Consider the following 21,005-nt stretch of genomic DNA (forward strand, 5'->3'; position numbering starts at 1 on the left):
GTGTTTTTGTAGCATGAAAAGTTTTGAAAAACCTGTAGAGTCAAGCCAAAGGGGATGACGAGAAGACACCACATCAATAGAAGATACAAAAGACATATAAGAGAAGATGGGCTGTCAAAATAAGATGGCACATCAAGCATTGTTTATAAGGCGTTAAGGCGACCTAAGGCGAGCTCCACCCGCTCTGACACCCAAAGTGAGCATGCAGCGCCTTATCACGTAAGCGACGCTTAAGCGTCTAAAGGAGGGCGCTTTATAAACATTGGCATCAAGCGAATGAAGCTTTGCGCATAAAATCATAGCCCAAGAAAACCGGCGGCGAAAGAAGCTCGATGGCAAGAATGAGTGTAGATCAGCAGTGCAAAAAGAGGCCATGAAATTCCTATAGAAAACCACAAGGACCACGTAGGCCACTAAAGTTGTATAGAAAGGACAAGAACCTGAAAAATAAGGCTGACACATAAAGATTTGGTTGACTCGCATGGCATGAGAACATGTAAAAGAGCAACGGACTTGGTGGACGCAGCGGAAAATATAGAAAAATAGAAGCTAAGAAGCACGCAAGAGACGAAGATGGAATAGCTACCGTGTATGCAGAAGAGGCTGCAGAGGAGACCGTGCAGGTGAGATGCCGGCGAGGAGCGGCAGAAAAGAGCAACTAGCGGACGAACACCCAACACCAATGGAAGGTGTATGTGCGAGACATAATCGGCAAAGAACACTGTTGACAATCAGCAGACGTTGTAATATGTTTTTTACTATCAACTGGTGGAGCAGGCCAGCAGGAAAAAATGAGACAAATATTACACAGCAGCACGTAGCAGAAACAAGTAGAGAAGGCACAACAACACGTAGCAAGCAGCAACCAGGAGCATGGCTAAGAAGAGCAGCGACATATCAGCAGGAGAAGGCTGGCAGGAGGCCGCGGCAGGGCCACGAGGCCTGCAGGGTGGAGCAGCACGCAGGCTGCTAGAGCTGCACGGGTGGGCCTGTACGTGGAGCAGAGCGTGGCGGCAAGTCTGGCCGAGAACATACGAAGTGATAGCGGGCAGCCAAGAGAAGAGAGAATCTACTTGAGAAGAGCGGATCGATGGAATCTGATCGGGAGACCAAAACAAAAAATCGATTGGGAGAGTAGGATGAGCTGCGGCATCCAAGACCTAAATCTAGGCTCTAATGCCATGTCATAGATGCAACTTACCTCTTTTGCTTTTGATGGGAAGTCCTTCGTGGCTGCTTTATTACTTAAACCATGCTTACATTATCCGCTAAAAAGCTAGAAATAAACTCAGGGGGTGTGTCCAACCACAAAGTCGAGGATCAAGATATCTCTGTTGAGCTAAAACATTAGCAACCATATTAGACTATTAAAATGTTCAAAAGAACCTTTCCGAAATCTTCCTAAATACCACGACATTCTTCAATGATAGGGGCAGCCACCATGGCTTGCCCACTAGTCATGTTCAGTGCTTCCACAACAACCAAATTATCCACCTGTACCAGGAGTGAGTTTATACCAAGTTGAAGTGCCAACTTCAGACCTTCCACCAGGGCCGCTGCTTGTGCTGAGACAATATTGCCAGCACGCTCTGGTTTTGCAGTAGAAGCACCAATGAAAGCACCCAGGTGATCCCGGACGACAGCACCAGAGTAATCCTCCTCAGGAAAAGATGCATCAACATTCAGAACCAGCTGACCAAACAATGGCTTCCTCCATCGATTGATGTGTGGGCTTGTATGAGGTTTGCCATTTGCCGGTACATAATTTAGCTCTAAAGCTTGAATGGCTGGACCTGTGGGAACAGGCTGTTGCACCTCCTCATTCTTTGAAATTTGCCGTCTCTGCCACCAAAGATACAAACTAGTGGCCGCGATCATCTCCGGGTGTTGGACCACATCCATGTACTGTTTTTTGTTGGTCAGTCACATAGCAAGATCTCCAGAATTTCGGTGCTCGATCTCTGCGGTGCACATGCATGGGTTATAATTTCATGTAGCCTAAGGACCTGCCACACTTCCTGTGCCCGAGCACATTTGAATAATGCGTGTGCTACATCCTTTGCGTGAGTCTGGCACACTGGGCATTGACCCGTGGTAGCAATGTGACGGTTAGCAAGTATGCCCATACATGGGATTGCATTATGCAAGTATAACAAAGCCTTTAGTCCCAAGCAAGTTGGGGTAGGCTAGAGGTGAAACCCATAAGATCTCACAACCATCTCATGGCTCTGGCACATGGATAGCAAGCTTCCATGCACCCCTGTCCATAGCTAGCTCTCCAATCCTTCAGGTCTCTCTTAACGGACTTCTCCCATGTCAAATTCGGTCTACCTCGCCCTTTCCTGACTAGCAAATCCCACAAACCGTCGTCAAATCCTGCAAACAAATTGAAACACATATGCATATTCAAACTAGCAGTTCACGCCACTTAAGACATCACCGGACTTCATACTTAAAACATAGTTTGTACTTGAACAACACCGGAGTTCATACTAGCATAAAATGAAAATTAAACAAGATCTACTCGTCACCACCATCATCGGACTTACTAACGCCGAAGTGGTGCTTTGTGAGGGAGTTGGAGAGCACTAAGGCGAGGTCGTACTCCTTCAATGTCGGCACCCACGCCGTTGCACCTTTGTCTCCTGTGGGGGCCGCCTACTCCGCCTCGAACCATGCGACCTCCGCCAGCCGGAGACGCTTGAGCGTGGGGTAGAAGATGCAGTTGAGCCTGTTGAAGTTGGTCCACGCTCGTGCTTCGGTGTTGCGGGAGTGGGCGCCGCGTTTGCTCCTTGTGCCACTCCACCAGTGGGCGGAGGGAGGAGCTCCCGGCCTCAGCGTTGTTGCGGCGCTTGCGAGGCAGCTCGCCGTCGCGGCCGCCAAGCCCCCCCCCTCGGCCACCCTTCCCGCCACCCGCACATGACACCGGGGCTCAGTTCCAGTGGCTACGCTCGCCTCAAAATGATGTTGGAGGGAAGGCGATTTGTCGGCGGAGAAGTGGAAATGCGGCGGAGGAGGATAAGAGCATCTCTAGCCGACACCTTAAATCGCGGACCCGTAAATTGAGTTTACAGTTCACAGAATGCGTCGGATATAGGCCGAAAATGAATCTGTAAATTTTGAAATCTGAACTTCATGGGAGAAATCAAACTACTTAAGTAGAACTAGCAGCGTTCATAGATCACCATACATAGCATTTTTTATACAAAGTAGATCGGAGGAGCGGCGGCCATCGTATACCCTACTGCCAACATTTGGCTCACCGGAGCCATCCGGGTGCGGCGATGCTGCGACGGCAGAGTTCAGTCGTCGTCGAAGGAGACGAGGTCAACATATCTTTTGTCCTGTGCCTTGGCTTTGTGTCCCCATCCCTTGAGGTTGGCGTCGAAGTCCTGCGCCTTGGCGAGCCCTTGCTCGAGGACGACGTCGTCGAGCTCGCCTAAAGTTCGACGGCACTGCTCCATCTTCTCCCGCGCATGCGCGCGACGATGGCCTTCTTAAAGATGTCCGCCTTGGCCGGGGGAGGAAATCCTCCTGCCCGATGACGCTACCGCCCGGCCGCACCGGCCCCTTTGGCTACCCTTCACCGCGCGGAGCAGCGGGAGCTTCTCCGGCTCCCTTTTCACCGGCATGAGGAGCGACGTACGGGAGCTCGACCCCCTGGCGGAGCTGCCTGCGGCGGAGGAGCTGCCCGAGCCGGAGGACAGACGCGCCTGCCTGCGGTCGTACTCCTCCGTCTTGCGGCGGAGGGCCGACGGCGCTGGCTTTAGGCCGCGGTTCATGTACTTCTTCACGGTTTGCTTCCTCGAGCCGTCCGCTCTGACACACCGCTGCCGCTCGGGGTTGTCGCTGCCGTCGAAGCGGTGGCTCGAGCTTCACATCCCATGCCACATAGTGGGGAGCGGTGGCGGATTTAGCTCATCGGCGGGGAGAAATGGGAGAGGGGATTGGGGAATCGTGGCGGCGGGGGGATAGGGTTTCGCCCTGTATAGTCGCCGCAAACCCGTAGATATACCGCGTGCGGGGGGTAGTTTGCGGGCCACCGTAAAATCTTTTACATGCCGGGCGACTATACGGGCTCTGGTCTGGCCCAAAAAACATGCCAAACGCGTATAGTCGCTGGGATTTTACAGTTTTCGTGTTTTTAAGGAGTCTGCTAGAGATGCTCTAAGGGAAAAGGAGGGCACAAACCCTAAATCAGCCTAGTGCCGGTATATTTTGCGGATTCGGGGGCGGTTTATGGGCCAGGCCGTTTTTACCGGACCTGTTCAGGCCGGGTTTTTGGAGCGTCCTGTAAATTTGCCGAAAAAACCCGTCTCGGCGAGCTTTTACATGAACTGCTAGAGTTGCTTGCCGGGCCGCGTTTTTCCGGTGAATTTACGGGACGCTCCAAAAAACCGGCCCGGCCTGTAAATTTTTTATGGGAGGCCCGTAAACCGCCCTTGAATCTGCAATATATATCGACGCTAGGTTGTTTTAGGGTTGTGTTCTCTTTTTCCCTTATCCTCCTCCGCCGCATTTCTACTTCTCAGGTGACGAATTGCCTTTCCTCCGGCATCGTTTTGCGGTGAGCGTAGCCACCGGAACTGAGTCGCGATGTCGTGCGCGGGTGGCGGGAGGGGTGGCCGAGGGGGGCTCGACAGCGAGCCGCCTCACAAGCGCCTTAACGACGCTGAGGCCGGGAGCTCCTTCCTCTGCCCGCCAGTGGAGTGGCGCAGGGAACAGGCGTGGCGTCCGCGTGGAGCACGGGCGTGGACCAAATTTGATAGGCTCGACCGCATCTTCTCCCCCGAGCTCAAGCATCTCCGGGCGGTGGAGGTTGCGTGGTTCGAGGCGAAGGAGGCGACTGCCGCAGGAGATGAAGCTGCAGCGGCGCGGGTGCCGGCGTTGAAGGAGGAGTATGGCCTCACCTTCGTGCTCTCCAACTCCCTCATGGAGCACCACTTCGGCATTGATAAGCTCGGTGATGGTGATGACGGGTATATCTAGTTTAATTTTCGTTTTATGCTAGTATGAACTATGTTTTCAGTATAAACTACGGTGTTGTTTAAGTACGAACTATGTTTTAAGTATGAACTCCGGTGATGTTTTAGTATGAACTACTCCCTCTGTTCGGAAATACTTGTCGGAGAAATGGATGTATCTAGACGCATTTTAGTTCTAATACATCCATTTTTACCCATTTCTTCGACAAGTATTTCCGGACGGAGGGACTATGTTTTAAGTATGAACTCCAGTGATGTTTTAAAGTGGCGCGAACTGCTAGTTTGAATACGCAGTATGTGTTTCAGTTTGTTTGCGGGATCTGCTAGAGATGCTCTTACCCGACATTTTATATTTCACAGAATTTTTCAAACCGGATGCGAAGTAGAACTACCTAGTCCACTCGGGGTAGGGTTTTGACTCAAGTAAGAACGTACACTGAAGAGGCCGAGCTTTGTTAGGCGCCAAGCAACAAAATCATCCGTCTCATGTATATATAGGGATTTGTAGTATACGTTCTGCATCGATATGCCAAAAATTGTCAATGATACGTGGCTCATCCCATCCATCTAGGAGCTCATTAACTCTTGTCAGCACCCTGTTACTCCACAGTGTGATTATTTTCCTTGAAGAACTATTCGGGACCCAACAATCTTCTCAAATATTAATTTTCATGCCATTGCCAACTCTTCAAATACACCCTTTTCTTAATGTTTGAATTCCTGCCTAGATGCTCGGCAAGACATAAGATGATCCTTTCTTGAGCCGACAGTTAAGATATCTCGAAAAGGGTAATATTTAGACCTCAAAACCCTACCACATAGGAATTCATAATTATCAATCAGCCTCCAACACTGCTTCGCAAGCATAGATGCAACCTATCTCTATTGCATAGCGCAAGGGTCATATATATATACTCCCTCTATTCCATATTAAGTGTCGCTAATTTAGTATAACTTTGTATTAAATCATTGTACTAAATCAGAGACAGTTAATTTGGAACGGAGGGAGTATTATACAAGACTTGGGGTGCAAGGAAAGAGACATCCTAATAAGGACTCCTATACCAATACTAATACTACTTAACAGTTAACACTGTATAGGGTCACCGGGATACGAGTATAGAGTGGGATCTAACAATCTTCCCAAATATTAATTTTCATGCCATTGCCAACTCTTCAAATACACCCTTTTTTGAATGTTTGAATTCCTGCCCAGATGTTGTGCCAGACATAAGATGATCCTTTCTTGAGCTGACAGTTTAAGATATTAAGATATCTCCAGAAGGGTAATATTTAGAACTCAAAAGCCTAGCTGTCGGTGCAACAAACCCCTGGCGTGTGTTGCCCGGGCTGTACACAGGTCCAAGAGTAAAGCCGCAACATCCAAGACAAGGCCAAGCAGAAGAGATAGCTCTTTGAGGGATTAAAGAGCGGATCAAGAAGACCAAGACGAACCAAGGGAGTAAGATCTCACCAAGGGAAACCTCCCTTGCCGGGCAGGCGAGCCCGATCAGGGCGAGGTCGCATCGAAGACAAGTCCCAAGACTCCCCCGGCAAGCTTGCCGGGAACGCCGAGGGCGGATCACCCCGTCGAGGCCCAAGAGCAAAGCTGCAACATCTAAGACAAGGCCAAGCAGAAGAGATAGCTCTTTGAGGGATCAAAGAGCAGATCAAGAAGACAAGATGAACCAAGGGAGTAAGGTCTCACTAAGGGAAACCTCCCTTGCCGGGCTGGTGAGCCCGGTCAAGGCGAGGTCACATCAAAGACAAGTCCCAAGACTCCCCAGGCAAGCTTCCTGGGAACGCCGAGGGTGGATCACCCCGCCAAGACACCACCGCTCCACCGCACAGCGACTCAAGTCACTTATCAGTGCGGTGTCAAGCCCCCAAGTGACTAGATGGCTGCCCTATGGCACGTGGCAGCCATTCGAGGAGAAGATCCACTCTGCGTGACACCCGTCCAGAGGCATGTCAGGCAGTTAGGGCGAGAGACAGCTAAAGTGGCGCGTCAAGGCTTGTCGGGCACTCCCACGACGTGACACTAAGCGGCACATTTAATGCGCATTGTCTTGTCTGCAGAGTTAGGTATGATAGCACTGTTTGCTATCTAATCAGTTCGTAATGACTAATTTGCCATTGTGGTAACCCCTTGACCTATAAAAGGAGGGTCGTGGCGATCTTAGATAGGATTCGGACCTTTGTACACTCATAGGTGCGTAGCTGCTCTCGTCCCAAGGCGACCTTGCCGGGCTAGAGCGCTGTGTCTCTATTATGGTCCCCTCATCAATCCACCAAAGCAGGAATAGGGTTTTACGCCTCGCGGCGGCCCGAACATGGGTAAAACTGCCCGTGTCATCACCGTCATGCTGCCCTACGGTCTTCGCTCTTTGTGCAACGCGCCCTTCCCCCCGCCAAACCACAAGGGGCCGATGGCCCCATTGGTGGTCGTGTTATATCACGACATCTTTCGCGCGCCAGGTAGGGGGAGGCGCTTGCGCGAACCCGAGATTGTAAGTAGCGCGTCAATCTTCATCATCGTCTTCTTCATCGACGGCTTCATCATCCATGGCACCCAAGAAAAAGTCTGGCGCTTCAGCTCACCCGTCCAACTCGAAGGCCCTCTCACATGCGGCCACTGATGCCATGGGGGTTACGGGGGCGCACAGGGACGTGGACGCCGCGCGGAACGTGACTGGCGCAGGCGACGCCATCACCATCCCCCTTGTGGCCGAAGCGGGAGCAGGACGTGCCGGAGAAGGGCAACATCAACAACGCCCTAGCGGCCATGCTCCACAAGGTATGGGTGGGGAGAATATCCCGTCTCCGCCTCGTCGAAGGCCCTCTCACATGCGGCCACTGATGCCATGGGGGTTACGGGGGCGCACAGGGACGTGGACGCCGCGCGGGAGAATATCCCGTCTCCGCCTCGTAGAAGGACGCAGCCATAGCGATGGCGCTCGTTCTTGTGCGAATCGCAACCCTCTAGCCGCCCCCGCTGCGGGTGCGGCTACGGGGCCCGTGCCATCACCAGAGCAAGTTAACCAAGACGATGCGCCAGATGGGGTCATCAATCCCCAGGCGCATCCGCCTCGTCACCCCGCCACCCTGGCGATCGGCTTGCGGCGGCACGGCGCCACCACTACCGGCACCGTCAGGAGTCAGGCGATGTCGCGATCTGCGTCGTCATCCATGCCAAGCATCGCCTCGGAAGCCATGGCGCGAGCCCAGCTCTTGTTGAGATTCCCGCCGGCGGCCAATCAAATGGATGAGTGGAGAGCCACCATTCAGAGGCTGATTGGTTTCGCTGAGGCGGGAGGATCACAGGGGGCAGGCCCGCCACAGCCTCCACAGGCAGCGACAACAGCCCGAGCCGCTGGCCGTACCGAAGGGGCCACTCCAACGGTGCAGTCCCCTCCACGGCAGCCAGCGCAGGGGCTGCAGCCAGAACCACATGACCAAGAACCCGGCGACCTGTCAATGGCTTCGTCTGATCCTCGAGCCCATCGAGACCAACGGCAGGTCCTCGAGGACATGCGGAGGGAAGACGCGTGCGTCACCATCAAACGACGCCGCGAAACCCGTCGACAGTCCGATAGGCGCAATGGCCCTGACGTTGACGAGCCCGTGCCCGGTGGAAACGGGTACCTGCCTTTCGAGGTTGGGTGCCCCGCCTTCACTCATGAGCTCCGGCAAGTCCGTTGGCCATCTGCTCGCATCTTCAAGCCAGAGATACCAGAAAAGTATGATGGAAGATTGAACCCGACATAGTTCTTGAGCATTCACACCATCGCTGTCCAAGCTGCCGGAGGGAGAGATGAGAAGGTGTTCGTCAACTACTTCCCTTTGGCTCTCAAGCCAAACGTGAGGTCGTGGCTGATGCACTTATCGGAGAACTCCATCTCGACCTGGGCTGACCTGTACAATGAGTTTGTTGGTGCCTTCACGGGCGGCCATCAAGAACCAGGGCGGCCCAGCGACTTGCAACTCCTCCCGCAGAAGGACGGAGAGAGTTTGCGGAAGTATATGTAAAGATTTAGTCGGGTGCACAGGAACATTCCAGACATCCACCAGGCAGCCGTGATTGCTGCGTTCCAGTTCAACGTGCGCAACCGCAGGATACGTTTCAAGATGAACGTCCGGTTGCCCAAGACTGTGAATGAGCTGTACACTTTGGCAGATAAGTGTGCCCGAACAGACGAGGGGAGGCGACTCCCCGGAGAGAAAGATGGCATCGACGTTGACTCAGAAGACGACGACGATGCTACCAATCAGAAGAAGAACAAAAAACGCAACAAGAAACGCAAGGAGAAAACAGTGCTGGCTGTCGAAGGGTCCGGCGTCCCTACTACCGGCAAGAAGGCCAAGACCGAAGCTCCCGGCAAGGAAGTTGCCGCGTGCACTGACTGCCGGGAAGTTGCGGCGGCCAAGAAGGCTAGGAAAGCTGATGGGCCGTACTGTAAGATCCATCGGACCAAGGGCCATGATCTGCAAGAGTGTCATCAAGTCGAGCAACTCGTCAAGAAGCAGAAAGCTGAGTACGAGAAGCGTGATAAGGAGAGAGACCAAGACGATGTTGGCGGGAAAGGCCAAGGCGGCCGAGGAATCCGCCCCGGCAAGGTCCCCCAACGTCAAGAGAAACCTGCTAAAAGCCATGACAAGAAGGAATGCGATGGCGAGAGCGATGAAGGGGATGAAGAGGAAACCAACGAGCAGGAGTTTCAGAAGGCCACCGACGCCCTATGCATTGACGGGCGTGCATCCTTGCACTCCTCTCACCGCCAGCTTAAACAGTGGGCGCGTGAGGTCAGTGCTGTGGAGCCTGCGGCGGAACTTGGAAAACCACTCAAATGGTCCCGCACACCCATCATCTTTGACGAAGAGGATCACCCTGACCGCACCACCGCGGTAGGGTGCTTGTAGTTGTTGATTTCATCAATGATCCGCAACCTTAAGGTCACAAAGATGTTGGTTGACGGCGGGGCCGTGTTGAATCTGATTTCCCCCAAGGTGCTCAACAAGTTTCAGATAGCAGATGAAGAGCTCAAGGTTACTGGTACTTTCCAAGGGATCAATCCTGGCAGGAGTTGTCCCAAGGGAAAGATCACACTGCCAGTGACATTCGGAGGAGAGTTGAACTACAAAACTAAGAAGATTGTATTTGATGTGGTTGATCTTCCCTTGCCGTACAATGAAATCCTTGGTCGTCTAGCCCTGGCAAAATTCATGGCGGCATCTCACTATGCCTACAACACGCTGAAGATGTCAGGGCCGATGGGCGCCATTTCCATTCCATCAGACGAGAAGGAGGCGATTATATGCGTGGATAAGATGTATCGGGAAGCAGTCGCTGCTGAGGCCGCGGAAGCTGCCGCCCCCGCCAAGAAAAGTAAGAAAGGAAAGAAGCTTAGCGAGGATACCGGCAAGGAATCCGGGAAACGCGTCTCTCTGGAGTATGCTGCGCCTGTTGATGACCAGCCGGAAAGTTTCAAAAGCAAGAGATCGAAGGTTGCTGTGCCTGCTATGAAGGTCCCGGCAGGGATGGTTGGCGTTGATTGTACGTTCACTATCAGCTCCATCCTCGACGACAAATAGGAAAGCGCGCTCGTTGCCTTCCTGCGGGCGAATGTCGATGTGTTTGCTTGGCAACCATCTGACATCCCCGGTGTTCTCAGGAAGGTAATCGAGCACCACCTCTGTCTGTCTCCATGCCCGGCCCGTCAAGCAGAAGGTTCTGAAGCAAGCTTTGGAGTGGCAACAATTCATTGCCGAAGAGATCAAGAAACTTGAGGCAGCTGGTTTGGTCAGAGGAGTATTGCATCCAACGTGGTTGGCAAATCTAGTGGTAGTGCGCAAGGCGAATGGGAAATGGAGGCTTTCTATAGATTTCATGGATCTGAATAAAGCATGACCGAAGGACCCATTCGCCTTGCTGCGCACCGATCAGATTGTGGATTCCACTTCTGGATGTGACCTGCTTTCCTTTTTGGATGCATACTCCGGGTATCACCAGATTTTCATGTCCAAGGAAGATGAAGAGAAGACCTTGTTCATAATCCCATGCGGCACGTATTGTTTTGTACGGATCCCCTTTGGGTTAAAGAGCACCGGATCCACTTTTGCAAGTGCAGTGCAAATTGGTTTTGAGTCCCAGCTGCATAGGAATATTGAAGCCTACATGGATGACATCGTGGTCAAAACCAAGGACAAATCAACTTATTCAAGATTTGAAATAGACCTTTGCAAATTTACGCAAGATCAACCTGAAGCTTAATCCCGAGAAGTGTGTTTGACGTTCCCTCCGGCAAGCTACTTGGCTTCTTCGTGTCTCACCGGGGAATAGAAGCCAACCCTGACAAGATCAGAGCAATTGAGTAGATTCAAGCACCCAGGACAGTCAAGGATGTGAGGCGCTTAACTGGATGTGTTGCCGCACTGAGCAGGTTCATCTCCAAGTCCGCCGAGCGCGTCCTACCATTTTTCAAAATTTTGAAGAAGGCAGGGCCATGAAGTGGACTCTGGAAGCAGAAGCAGCGCTGCAAGACTTAAAAACCTACCTCTGTTCCCACCTTGGTTGCTCCTAAACTACAAGAGCTGTTGTTGCTATATCTAACGACAACCAATCAAGTGGTTAGTGCAGCTTTGGTGGCACAGCGGGAAGTAGAAGGAGCAACGGCAACTACTGTATCTTCCGGGGAGGAAGGTGAACTCGTCCCGACAAGGTCAGGTGCTGATCAGAACAAGGAGGAGCAGGGCAACGGAGACAATTACAAGGTCGCGGTGAGGAAGAAGGTGGTGCAGCGGCCAGTGTACTTCGTCAGTTCCCTGCTGCAGGGGACTAGATCGAGGTACATTGGCGGGCAAAAGTTGATCTTTAGCCTCATCATGGCCTTAAGAAAACTGCGCCACTACTTTCAAGTCCACGAGATCACGGTCGTCACCCGCTTTCCCTTAGGCCTTGTACAATGTAAGGTGCTTAGAGAAATAAACCAGTCTTTCCTTAAGCACTGGTGCTTATTTGTACAGGGTAGACGCTTAGTTAGGCATCTCTCCTGTAGAAATAGGCACCGGTGCTTCAGAAAAATCCGGTTTGTTTTCCTAAGCACCTCTCTAAGCAACTAGCATTGTACAAAGTCTTAACAATGCACACTGAGGAACCCCGAGGCCACTGGCAGAATAGTGGAATGGGCTTTGGAGTTATCAAGCTTTGGTTTGAAGTTTGAGAGCACGTCAACTATTCAGAGTAGAGCACTTGCGGAATTTATTGCAGAATGGATACCAACTCCGGATGAAGAGGTGCTAGAGACAGTCATCCCCGGCAAGGAAGCCCCCCAGGAATGGATCATGTACTTCGATGGTGCTTTCTCACTACAGGGTGCGGGGGCTGGCATGCTCTTCGTCGCGCCCATCGGAGAGCACCTGAAGTATGTGGTCCAAATGTGCTTTCCTCGGGAAAAAGCTACCATCAACACTGCGGAGTATGAAGGGCTCCTTGCCGGGCTCAGGATAGCGATAGAGTTGGGGATCAAGAAGCTGATCATCCGAGGAGATCCACAGCTAGTAGTGAGACAAGTCAACAAGAATTGCCAGACCCCGTTGATGGAAGTATACGTTGAAGAGGTGAGGAAGTTGGAGGAACACTTTGACGGATTACAAACAGAGCACGTACCACGTGCGGAAAGGAAAACAACACTGCTGATTATCTGCCAGTGTGCCGCGCAGGTGGAACCAGGAACTTTTGTCCTCCATTTGACTCAACCATCCGTATCTCCATTGACAATGGCCAAGAAGAGGAGGAAGCTGGACTCCGGTAAGCCCCACCGGTAGCACCTTCAGAGGTCCCCGGAAGGAGGGTTGCCGGGAATGACTCCACCTCGCCTGGCGAGCCACACTCTTCCGCAGGACGTCAGGTCTTTGTGGTCGAGGCAAGCTCTCCTGCTAGTGAGGAGGTGCCACTGGCTCTAGTTGTCGAGCTGCAGGCCCCGACTTGGGCATATCGCATCGTCCACTATCTCCAAACTGGCGAACTTCCCGAAGAGCAAGAAGCTGAAAGAGTAGCCCGGAGGGCCAGTATGTATCAGTTTGTCGACAACACATTATACAGAAGGAGACCCAACGGTGTGAACCTGAAGTGAATTTGCCGGGAAGAAGAAAAGGAACTATTGGCAGAGATACACAAAGGCGTGTGCGGCTCTCATATTGGATCAAGAGTCTTAGTTGGGAAAACTCTCCGGCAAGGTTTCTATTGGCCCTCGGCCCTCCAGATGCAACTGAGCTAGTCACCAGATGTGAAGCCTGCCAGTTTCATTCCAAGAATATCCATTAGTCGGCCCAAACTCTCCAGACGATCCCTTTGTCATGGCCATTTTCGGTCTGGGGGCTCGACATTTTGGGCTCCTTCCCTCGTGCTGCCGGGGGCTTTGAATTTTTGTACGTTGCCAACTTGCCATTGACAAGTTTACAAAGTAGCCGGAGGTGGAGCCCATGAGGAAGGTGACCGCACAGTCAACTATCAAGTTCTTGAAGGGTATGCCGTTTCGGGGTACCCGCCAGAATCATCACTGACAATGGCACCCAATTCACAAGCCGCGCCTTCATGCAATACGTTCATGCCCTTGGAAGCAAGGTCTCATTCTGCTCTGTTGCCCATCCCAGAAGCAACAGACAAGCTGAGAGGGCGAACGCTGAAGTGCTGCGTGGACTCAAGACAAGAACATTTGATAGGCTGCAAAAGTGTGGTAGGTGATGGATCGACGAGTTGCCGGTGGTTCTTTGGTCCCTCAGTACGACACCAAATCGAGCTATCGGCCAGACTCCCTTCTTCCTAGTCTATGGGGCAGAAGCAATGCTCCCCACGGAACTCATATAGGTCACCTCGAGTGCTTGCCTACGATGAAGTAGCGCAAGAACAACACCGGCGTGACGACGTTGTGCTACTTGAGGAGAACCGTCTTCGGGCTGCTGTACGTGCTGCACGATACCAGCAGGCCCTGCGTCGCTATCACAGCCGCAGGGTCCATGCCCAGAGCCTTGAGGAAGGCGGCCTTGTCCTTAGGCGTGTTCAGTCCGCCAAGGGTTCCAACAAGTTGACGCTAAAGTGGGAAGGCCCTTACCGGGTGGTACGAGTCACCAGACCTGGTGCGGTCTGTCCGGAGACCGAAGATGGCATCACGGTGCAAAACTCATGAAACATTGAGCATCTTCGTAAGTTCTACCCGTAAGGCGCGGCTGCCGGGCCCTGCCCGACAGCCGCCCTTTTGTACAAGCCTTGCCGATGCTGCCGCCCGACAGCCGCCCTTTTGTACAAGCCTTGTCGATGTTGCATGTAACCCTTTGTACAAAGCCAGGGGCAACCCTGAGCAGCAGATAAATAAATGAAGCGCTGGGCCCCCCAAGAACTTGCATGCATGCATAAGCATATCATGAGCATAGCATGATCATGTAGATAAGATCATATGTAGCTTTGTTTTCATTTGCACTAAACTGCAAGGTTCTTGCCGTGGACTCAGTCCCGAAGAGAAGAAATGGAGACAAGCCTACATATCGGTCCTCGGAAAGCCAAACAGATAAGTTCCTTCTTATCCATACATGTTCTGTAAAAAGAAAACTTGTGCATATGAAAACCTCATCACCTCCGAAGCCTAGGTGCTCCCATCCTATGTCCCGAATGTTGCTTCGGTCAAGATGGTTGTAGTGGCCTTCGACGAAGGAGGTTCGACGAGGAGCTGGTCTGTTTCCACAGTTTTGTGCCCGGTAGGCTAAGCTCCGCGGCAACAAACAAAAGGCGCTGACAAGATAGCTTGCCGGAGAAAACTTGTTTACTTAAACATATAAAGGCATCTCCCCTCTGCATGGGCATGATACATGCACAAGTACCCGGCAAGATTTATCTTTTTTCATTAATATGTGGATAAGCAAGTAGATCTTACATGACACATACATGGATAAAGAAGATTACATAATTAAGATCAAAGTTTGGCAAGTGCATACACATTTTAGATTGAAAAAAGATAAGTGCCCCGTAATCCCTTTCTTGTCCCTCTCCTCCTAGGAGCTACAGGGGGAGGTGAAGAGGGCAAAAGGAGCGCCTGTGCAGAAGCCCAGCGTGACCCGTCAGGCCTCACGGCAAGGAGCCTGACAAGATCGGGAGGGCGCGGACGAAGGTGATGGTGAAGAGAGCGGTGAAGGGGTCCCTTGGTCACCGCCACCAGGGCCAGCAGGACGCGGTAGGGCGAACGAAGCCGAGGGCCACGAGGACGCCTGCCGGGGTCCAGCTGGAAGGCTGATGGAGGAGCCGGAGGCACCATTCGGACCCCCACATCCAACGTGCCAACAAATCGCCTTGCCGGGGAGGAGATGCAGGTGCAGATGGTGGTGCCGCCTACCTCTTGCTGACGGTGATGGTATAGCTGGCGATCAGCCGGAGTCGGAGCCGCCGCCCCCTCCATCGGCGCCGTCGTCATCGCTGTCACTGTCCTCCTCGTCGCTATCGCTCGAGGAGCTTTCGTCGTCGGTCGAGCTCTCTACGCAGCATCCTAAACGACACCCGAACGCCTGAAGACCTTGACGGAGAGCAAGGTGGCGTCAATTAGCTTGGAATGGAGAACGTGCCCCGCCGCAGCTGTGGGCATGTGCAAAGGTCTTCCAGCCGCGCCTGAGGAGCATGACATGGGGGGCGGGGAACTCCACGTCCGCCCGCATGCTGCCGTTGCAAAAGCCCCTCATGTGCAGTCTCAGTTCCGTTGGCTGTTCGACCTCCATTACCTTTGCGATGGGGCAGGAAGCCGAAGGTGGCTGTGCGGAGGCCCGCGCAGCTTGACGATGAACTCCAATGGCTGGTCCCTGACGTGGCCTTCATCCGGGTTCTGGACGGCCAAGGGAGTCGCGATCAAGACGCCGCCTCGCCCTCCTCGACCCCGAACACCACGACAGGCACGTCCGCGTCCTCTCCCACCTCCCCTTGTGGCGGGCTCCGCCTTTGCGTCCCCAGCAGGAGGAGGGAGGCGTTGTCGAGCAAAAACCCTCGTCGCCACCGACGGAGTACTACTGCGCCCACTTCCCCTCGCCATTGTGGAGAGATGGTACCAGAAGGAAGAAGGAAGGAATGGTGTGGGTCAGCGCCTCGCCACGTTCCCTTTTATAGGCGAGTAGGACCGAGGGCTGGCTCCTCACCCAGAAAGCAACCGCCCCGTTTCACCGGTGTGATTCCTCTATGCCACTGACGGCGCACGGAATCAAGACCGACGCCCGGCTTTCTGCCATGGCGCTCATTCCCGCACCCTCCGCGCCCGACACCAACTCTGCGCAGTGCATGCAGCACACGTGGCAAAAGGAGCCAAGGGCGGGGAAGCCAGTGGAGTGGCAGTTACTGCCTCGTGAACGTGGGACGTGGGTAGCCCACAGATCGTGACTTAAATCTCCCCCGTAACGTCTGGCACGACGCGCGGGAAAACAGGAAACTGACTCAAGCACAGGTTAATGAAGAAGCAAAGGAAATTTCAAGAAGTGAGCTACCAGCAACTCTTCGCTTGTGTACTAGATAGGGCCTACCACAACGACGCTCGGCAGCGTTTGGGCCAGGCCCGGGGGCTCTTGTCGGTGCAACAAACCCCTGGTGTGTTGTTGCCCGGACTGTACACAGGCCCAAGAGCAAAGCTGCAACATCCAAGACAAGGCCAAACAGAAGAGATAGCTCTTTGAGGGATCAAAGAGCGGATCAAGAAGACCAAGACGAACCAAGGGAGTAAGATCTCACTAAGGGAAACCTCCCTTGCCAGGTAGGCGAGCCCGGCCAGGGCGAGGTCGCACCGAAGACAAGTCCCAAGACTCGCCCGGCAAGCTTGTCGGGAACGCCGAGGGCGGATCACCCCGCCAAGACACCATCGCTCCATCGCACAACGACTCAAGTCACTTATCAGTGCGGTGTCAAGCCCCCAAGTGACTAGGTGTCTGCCCTTTGGCACGTGGCAGCCATTTGGGGAGAAGATCCACTCTGCGTGACACCCATCCAGAGGCGTGTCAGGCAGACAGGGCGAGAGACAGCTAAAGTGGCGCAACAAGGCTTGCCGGGCACTCCCACGACGTGACACTAAGCGGCACATTTAATGCACCTTGTCCTGTCTGCAGAGTTAGGTATGATAGCACTGTTTGCTATCTAATCAGTACATAATGACTGATTTGCCATTGTGGTAACCCCTTGACCTATAAAAGGAGGGCCGTGGCGACCTTAGATAGGATTTGGACCTTTGTACACTCATACGCGCGTAGCTGCTCTCGTCCCAAGGCGACCTTGCTGGGCTAGAGCGCTGCGTCTACATTACAGTCCTCTCATCAATCCACCAAAGTAGGAGTAGGGTTTTACGCCCCGCGGCGGCCCGAACCTGGGTAAAAACTGCCAGTGTCATCACCGCCGTGCTGCCCTACGGTCTTCGCTCTTTGTGCAACTCGCCCTTCCCCCTTGCCGAACCACAAGGGGCCGATGGCCCCATAGGTGGCCGTGTTATACCACGACACTAGCACATAGGGATTCATAATTATCAATCAGCCTCTAACATTGCTTCGCAAGCATAGATGCAACTTATCTCTATTGCATAGCGCAAGGGTCATATATATATACTCCCTCTGTTCCATATTAAGTGTCGCTGATTTAGTACTAAATCAGCGACACTTAATATGGAACAAAGGGAGTATTATACAAAGACTTGGGGTACAAGGAAAGAGACATAGCCTAATAAGGACTCCTATACCAATACTAATACTCCTAACACTGTACAGGGTCACTGGGATACAGAACATGATATAGAGTATAGAATTGCTCAATCACCAACAGGTATGATTTGCAAACCTTGACACACACTTATAATTGGCGCATCATTCATGGTACGTAACATCTGCGATATTTGCTCTGGGGCAGCCCCTTCAACCACGACAGAAGATGCCATTGCACAGTTGCGTTCTAGAAGGCTCATGAGCAGAATGGAGGTGGGTATTTCAGTTAGTTGACATTCTGAACAATTCTGCAATTCTGCCGTGTCATTGTGATTGGTGTTCTAATTTATTGGTTCTCATTTCTGGCTCTTAATATCCTCTGATGGAATCATAATAGCAAGAATAAAGTTATCTTAGTAGCAATCCAATTGCCACGAAACATTTTACTGTGTTTGAACCTGCAGGGAGCAGCATACTCAGCTTTGTTTTCTTTTGATCATTTGCAGGTCCCATCTGGAACCGCCACAAAAGGCAGGGCCGACAGAACTGAGGTATTATTTTATGCTATTTCCACCTCTTAGGATTAGATTTTATGTCTTCCGTAACACCAAATTCTTTTACCTTACCTAATTGGCTGATTTCCCCCGACTTCCAAAAAGCTTGGCATAGAATGCCGATATAGGTTTTATTATAGAAATATTCAGTCTATTTGATTGGTCATGTTTAGTCTGCACCTTATAGGTGAGGATTGTTCCAAATACATCACCTACAAAATCCCAAATTGTTTGTAATTTTCTCCCTCACTCTCTGCTCTGTTCAGGTTTTGTGTTGACTAGCTCTTTGATACAGTTGCAGCGATTCTTGCACTTGATCCTAAGACGTTTTGCGGTATGAAATTTGAATCTAATAATGGGCGTTAGGCAACCTTGATATGTAATTTAAATTATAATATATGATTTTAGGTATCTTTTTGTTTAGAATCGTTAGTGTATTTATAATTGGTTTCAGAGCCTGTTGGGCACGTAAGAGAATGAGCATAACAAATACTTCTGGTTAAGTGAAAATGTGTGAGGATTAGCAATACACTAATCCGTGGTGGTACTTGAATATTTTCTTGATGTGTTGCATGATTGGTTTTTTGCACTTTAATCATTGGTACAATGTGTGTTCATGAACAATTGGCGGCTGTAACATGAACTCAAAAGTCTCATGTTGCAAGTAGATTAGCCTGACGAAATAGGCCTCTTCCGATGGTATATAACACTGTTGAGTTTTGGAGGGAATGCTTTGGTTTGTATGTGTTGTTGATCTTTTACCAACCTTGCAGAAGATTACACTCATCAATCATCACCACTCAGATTTACTTCTACTTGCTGTTTGAACAGGTATTGGATAGTGATGTTGGCCCCTCCTCATCTAGTGCATCTACTGCGACTCCTCCCAATGGCCGTAATGGAAGGATGCTCACTCCAACCTCTGATGATGGCGAGTATGTGGAGTATTCATTTGATAGCGTATCAGATATGCCTTACACTGAGGAAGATGAAGATAGAGTAAGTTATACCGTTACACTCTTTGGGGTTGTCGCTATGCTATCATATTTGAGGAGTTTTTAGTTTCTTAATGCCTCTATAGAGTTCAACATACAAAAGCATTCCAAAACGTGTAATAGGGGTGGTGAAAAAAAAGGGAGGATCTAGAACTATGTTCCTGGGTGGCTGGGTCTCAGCTAGAGTGCAGAGTAGTCAAGTTGGAGTAGAAGCTGGTGTTGGGAGATATGAAGGTTATGCCTGATATGGATGATTGATTTGTAAAAAGCTTGTTTTTTCTGTATCTGAAGCTAAACTGTTGATATTCACTCCCTAATCACTATTTAAACTATGAAATAAACGTCTCAACAAGGATTTTTGGTGCAAATTGATTTTTGAAACGAGCATGTCAACGTATGAACAATATGTGGTGATGCATAAAGTCCCCGTGTTCTGTTTCTATGTTAATGGACGTTCTAGGAATTATCATGGTGTAGGTTGATCTGTCCTGAATGCGTATATACTACTTCCTAGCCTTTACCTTTCCACGTTTTTAACCGTACCAGTGGTTAATCTCTATTCTGCTGTGTCTAAACGCAGATGCTGATGCAAGCAATTCTTGAGTCCCTGAAGGATTTAGACAAGTCAAATACAAAGAACACTCAATCAGCTGTATCTGATGTTGCTTCCAAAGAAAATAGTGTAGCACCTGATGTAGTGGCATTGGAGACAGATGCATCCTCCTTCTCTGTGCGTGGTGCTGATGCTCCTGGTAAGGATGTAGCAGCCTGTAACAGTGTAGCAAAGACGTCTAGTGTGCAAAGTGCAGATCGCTGCACTGTAAATGTTGCTGTTTCTGCTAATGTTTCTGGCGCATCAGAATCCAACGGCTCAACTCAGGTCATCAATGGAAAATCTGGCTCGGCAGAATCCCAGAAAACCACTCAGGACATGAATGGGAAATTTGGCTCGGCAGAACCCCAGAAACCCACCCAGAACCCCAATGGAGAGGATGGCACAAGAGCAACACTTGTAGTCCAGAAGAGCCGGACTGGCAGCCTGATTGACGGATTGACACAAAAATGGGGTTCGTTCTTCAAGAACAATGACTGAGGCAAGCAAGATATACAGTGACATGCCGTTGACGATACACGTTTGTGTGTTAATATAGCCCATAGGTTGCCGCTGGCTTGATTGGTTAGCCTGTAAATTGGAAAAAGGAAGGCAATATTGCACAACTCGTTTTAGTGTGTTGGTGGTGTATATATAGAACTAGAAAAAGGTAGGGTTCCATTGATTGTATATCATGTCTCAACACTTAGCGTTGTGAATTGGTAGGTGCGTGCTTGCTGGGAAAACAAAAATATGCTGTTAATGTAATGCAGGGAAATCACGCTATTTGTTATTTGTTGCATTTGTGAAAAAGGAATACACCCAACTCATAGCTCGGGCGTTAACACATCTTTCTTTTGTGCACCGAGGGTCTTCCCTGTTATCACATGCAGAATGGAGTGGTGAACTTAAAGGAGTACAAGTTTGTGGAGATGGTTTGTATAAAAAGAAGCAATATTTAATCTCCTATTAGCTGATGATTCCTTGATCTTTAATGCAAGCTATGACGCTAATTGCTTGGGCAGATTGTTGCTGCCGACAGAAGTGATAATTTTCAATTATTGGTAGATAGTGTTAAAGAGACTGCTTGGTTGAAAAGGATAAAAACCACGGGTGGAAAGAAATGCTTCTGAAAGTGATGGCACAGGGGGTACGATCATATGCGATAAAACAA

General features: G+C 51.0%; 1 protein-coding gene across 1 annotated transcript in view; it reads left to right on the plus strand.

Moving 5' to 3' along the window:
• The window catches only part of LOC119285760, a 26,812-nt gene extending 6,132 nt beyond the window's left edge, over positions 1-20,680 (plus strand). Inside the window, exons 10-14 of the mRNA XM_037565087.1 lie at positions 17,757-17,811; positions 17,896-17,963; positions 18,197-18,241; positions 19,076-19,243; positions 19,820-20,680. Of these exons, the coding sequence (XP_037420984.1) occupies positions 17,757-17,811; positions 17,896-17,963; positions 18,197-18,241; positions 19,076-19,243; positions 19,820-20,332 (849 nt within the window). The 3' untranslated portion in view covers positions 20,333-20,680. The remainder of the gene's footprint in view (positions 1-17,756; positions 17,812-17,895; positions 17,964-18,196; positions 18,242-19,075; positions 19,244-19,819) is intronic.
• Positions 20,681-21,005: the final 325 nt, after the last annotated feature.

The sequence above is a fragment of the Triticum dicoccoides genome, chromosome 4A (genome assembly GCF_002162155.2).
Source record: "Triticum dicoccoides isolate Atlit2015 ecotype Zavitan chromosome 4A, WEW_v2.0, whole genome shotgun sequence".
In the NCBI taxonomy this organism is placed as follows: domain Eukaryota; kingdom Viridiplantae; phylum Streptophyta; class Magnoliopsida; order Poales; family Poaceae; genus Triticum; species Triticum dicoccoides.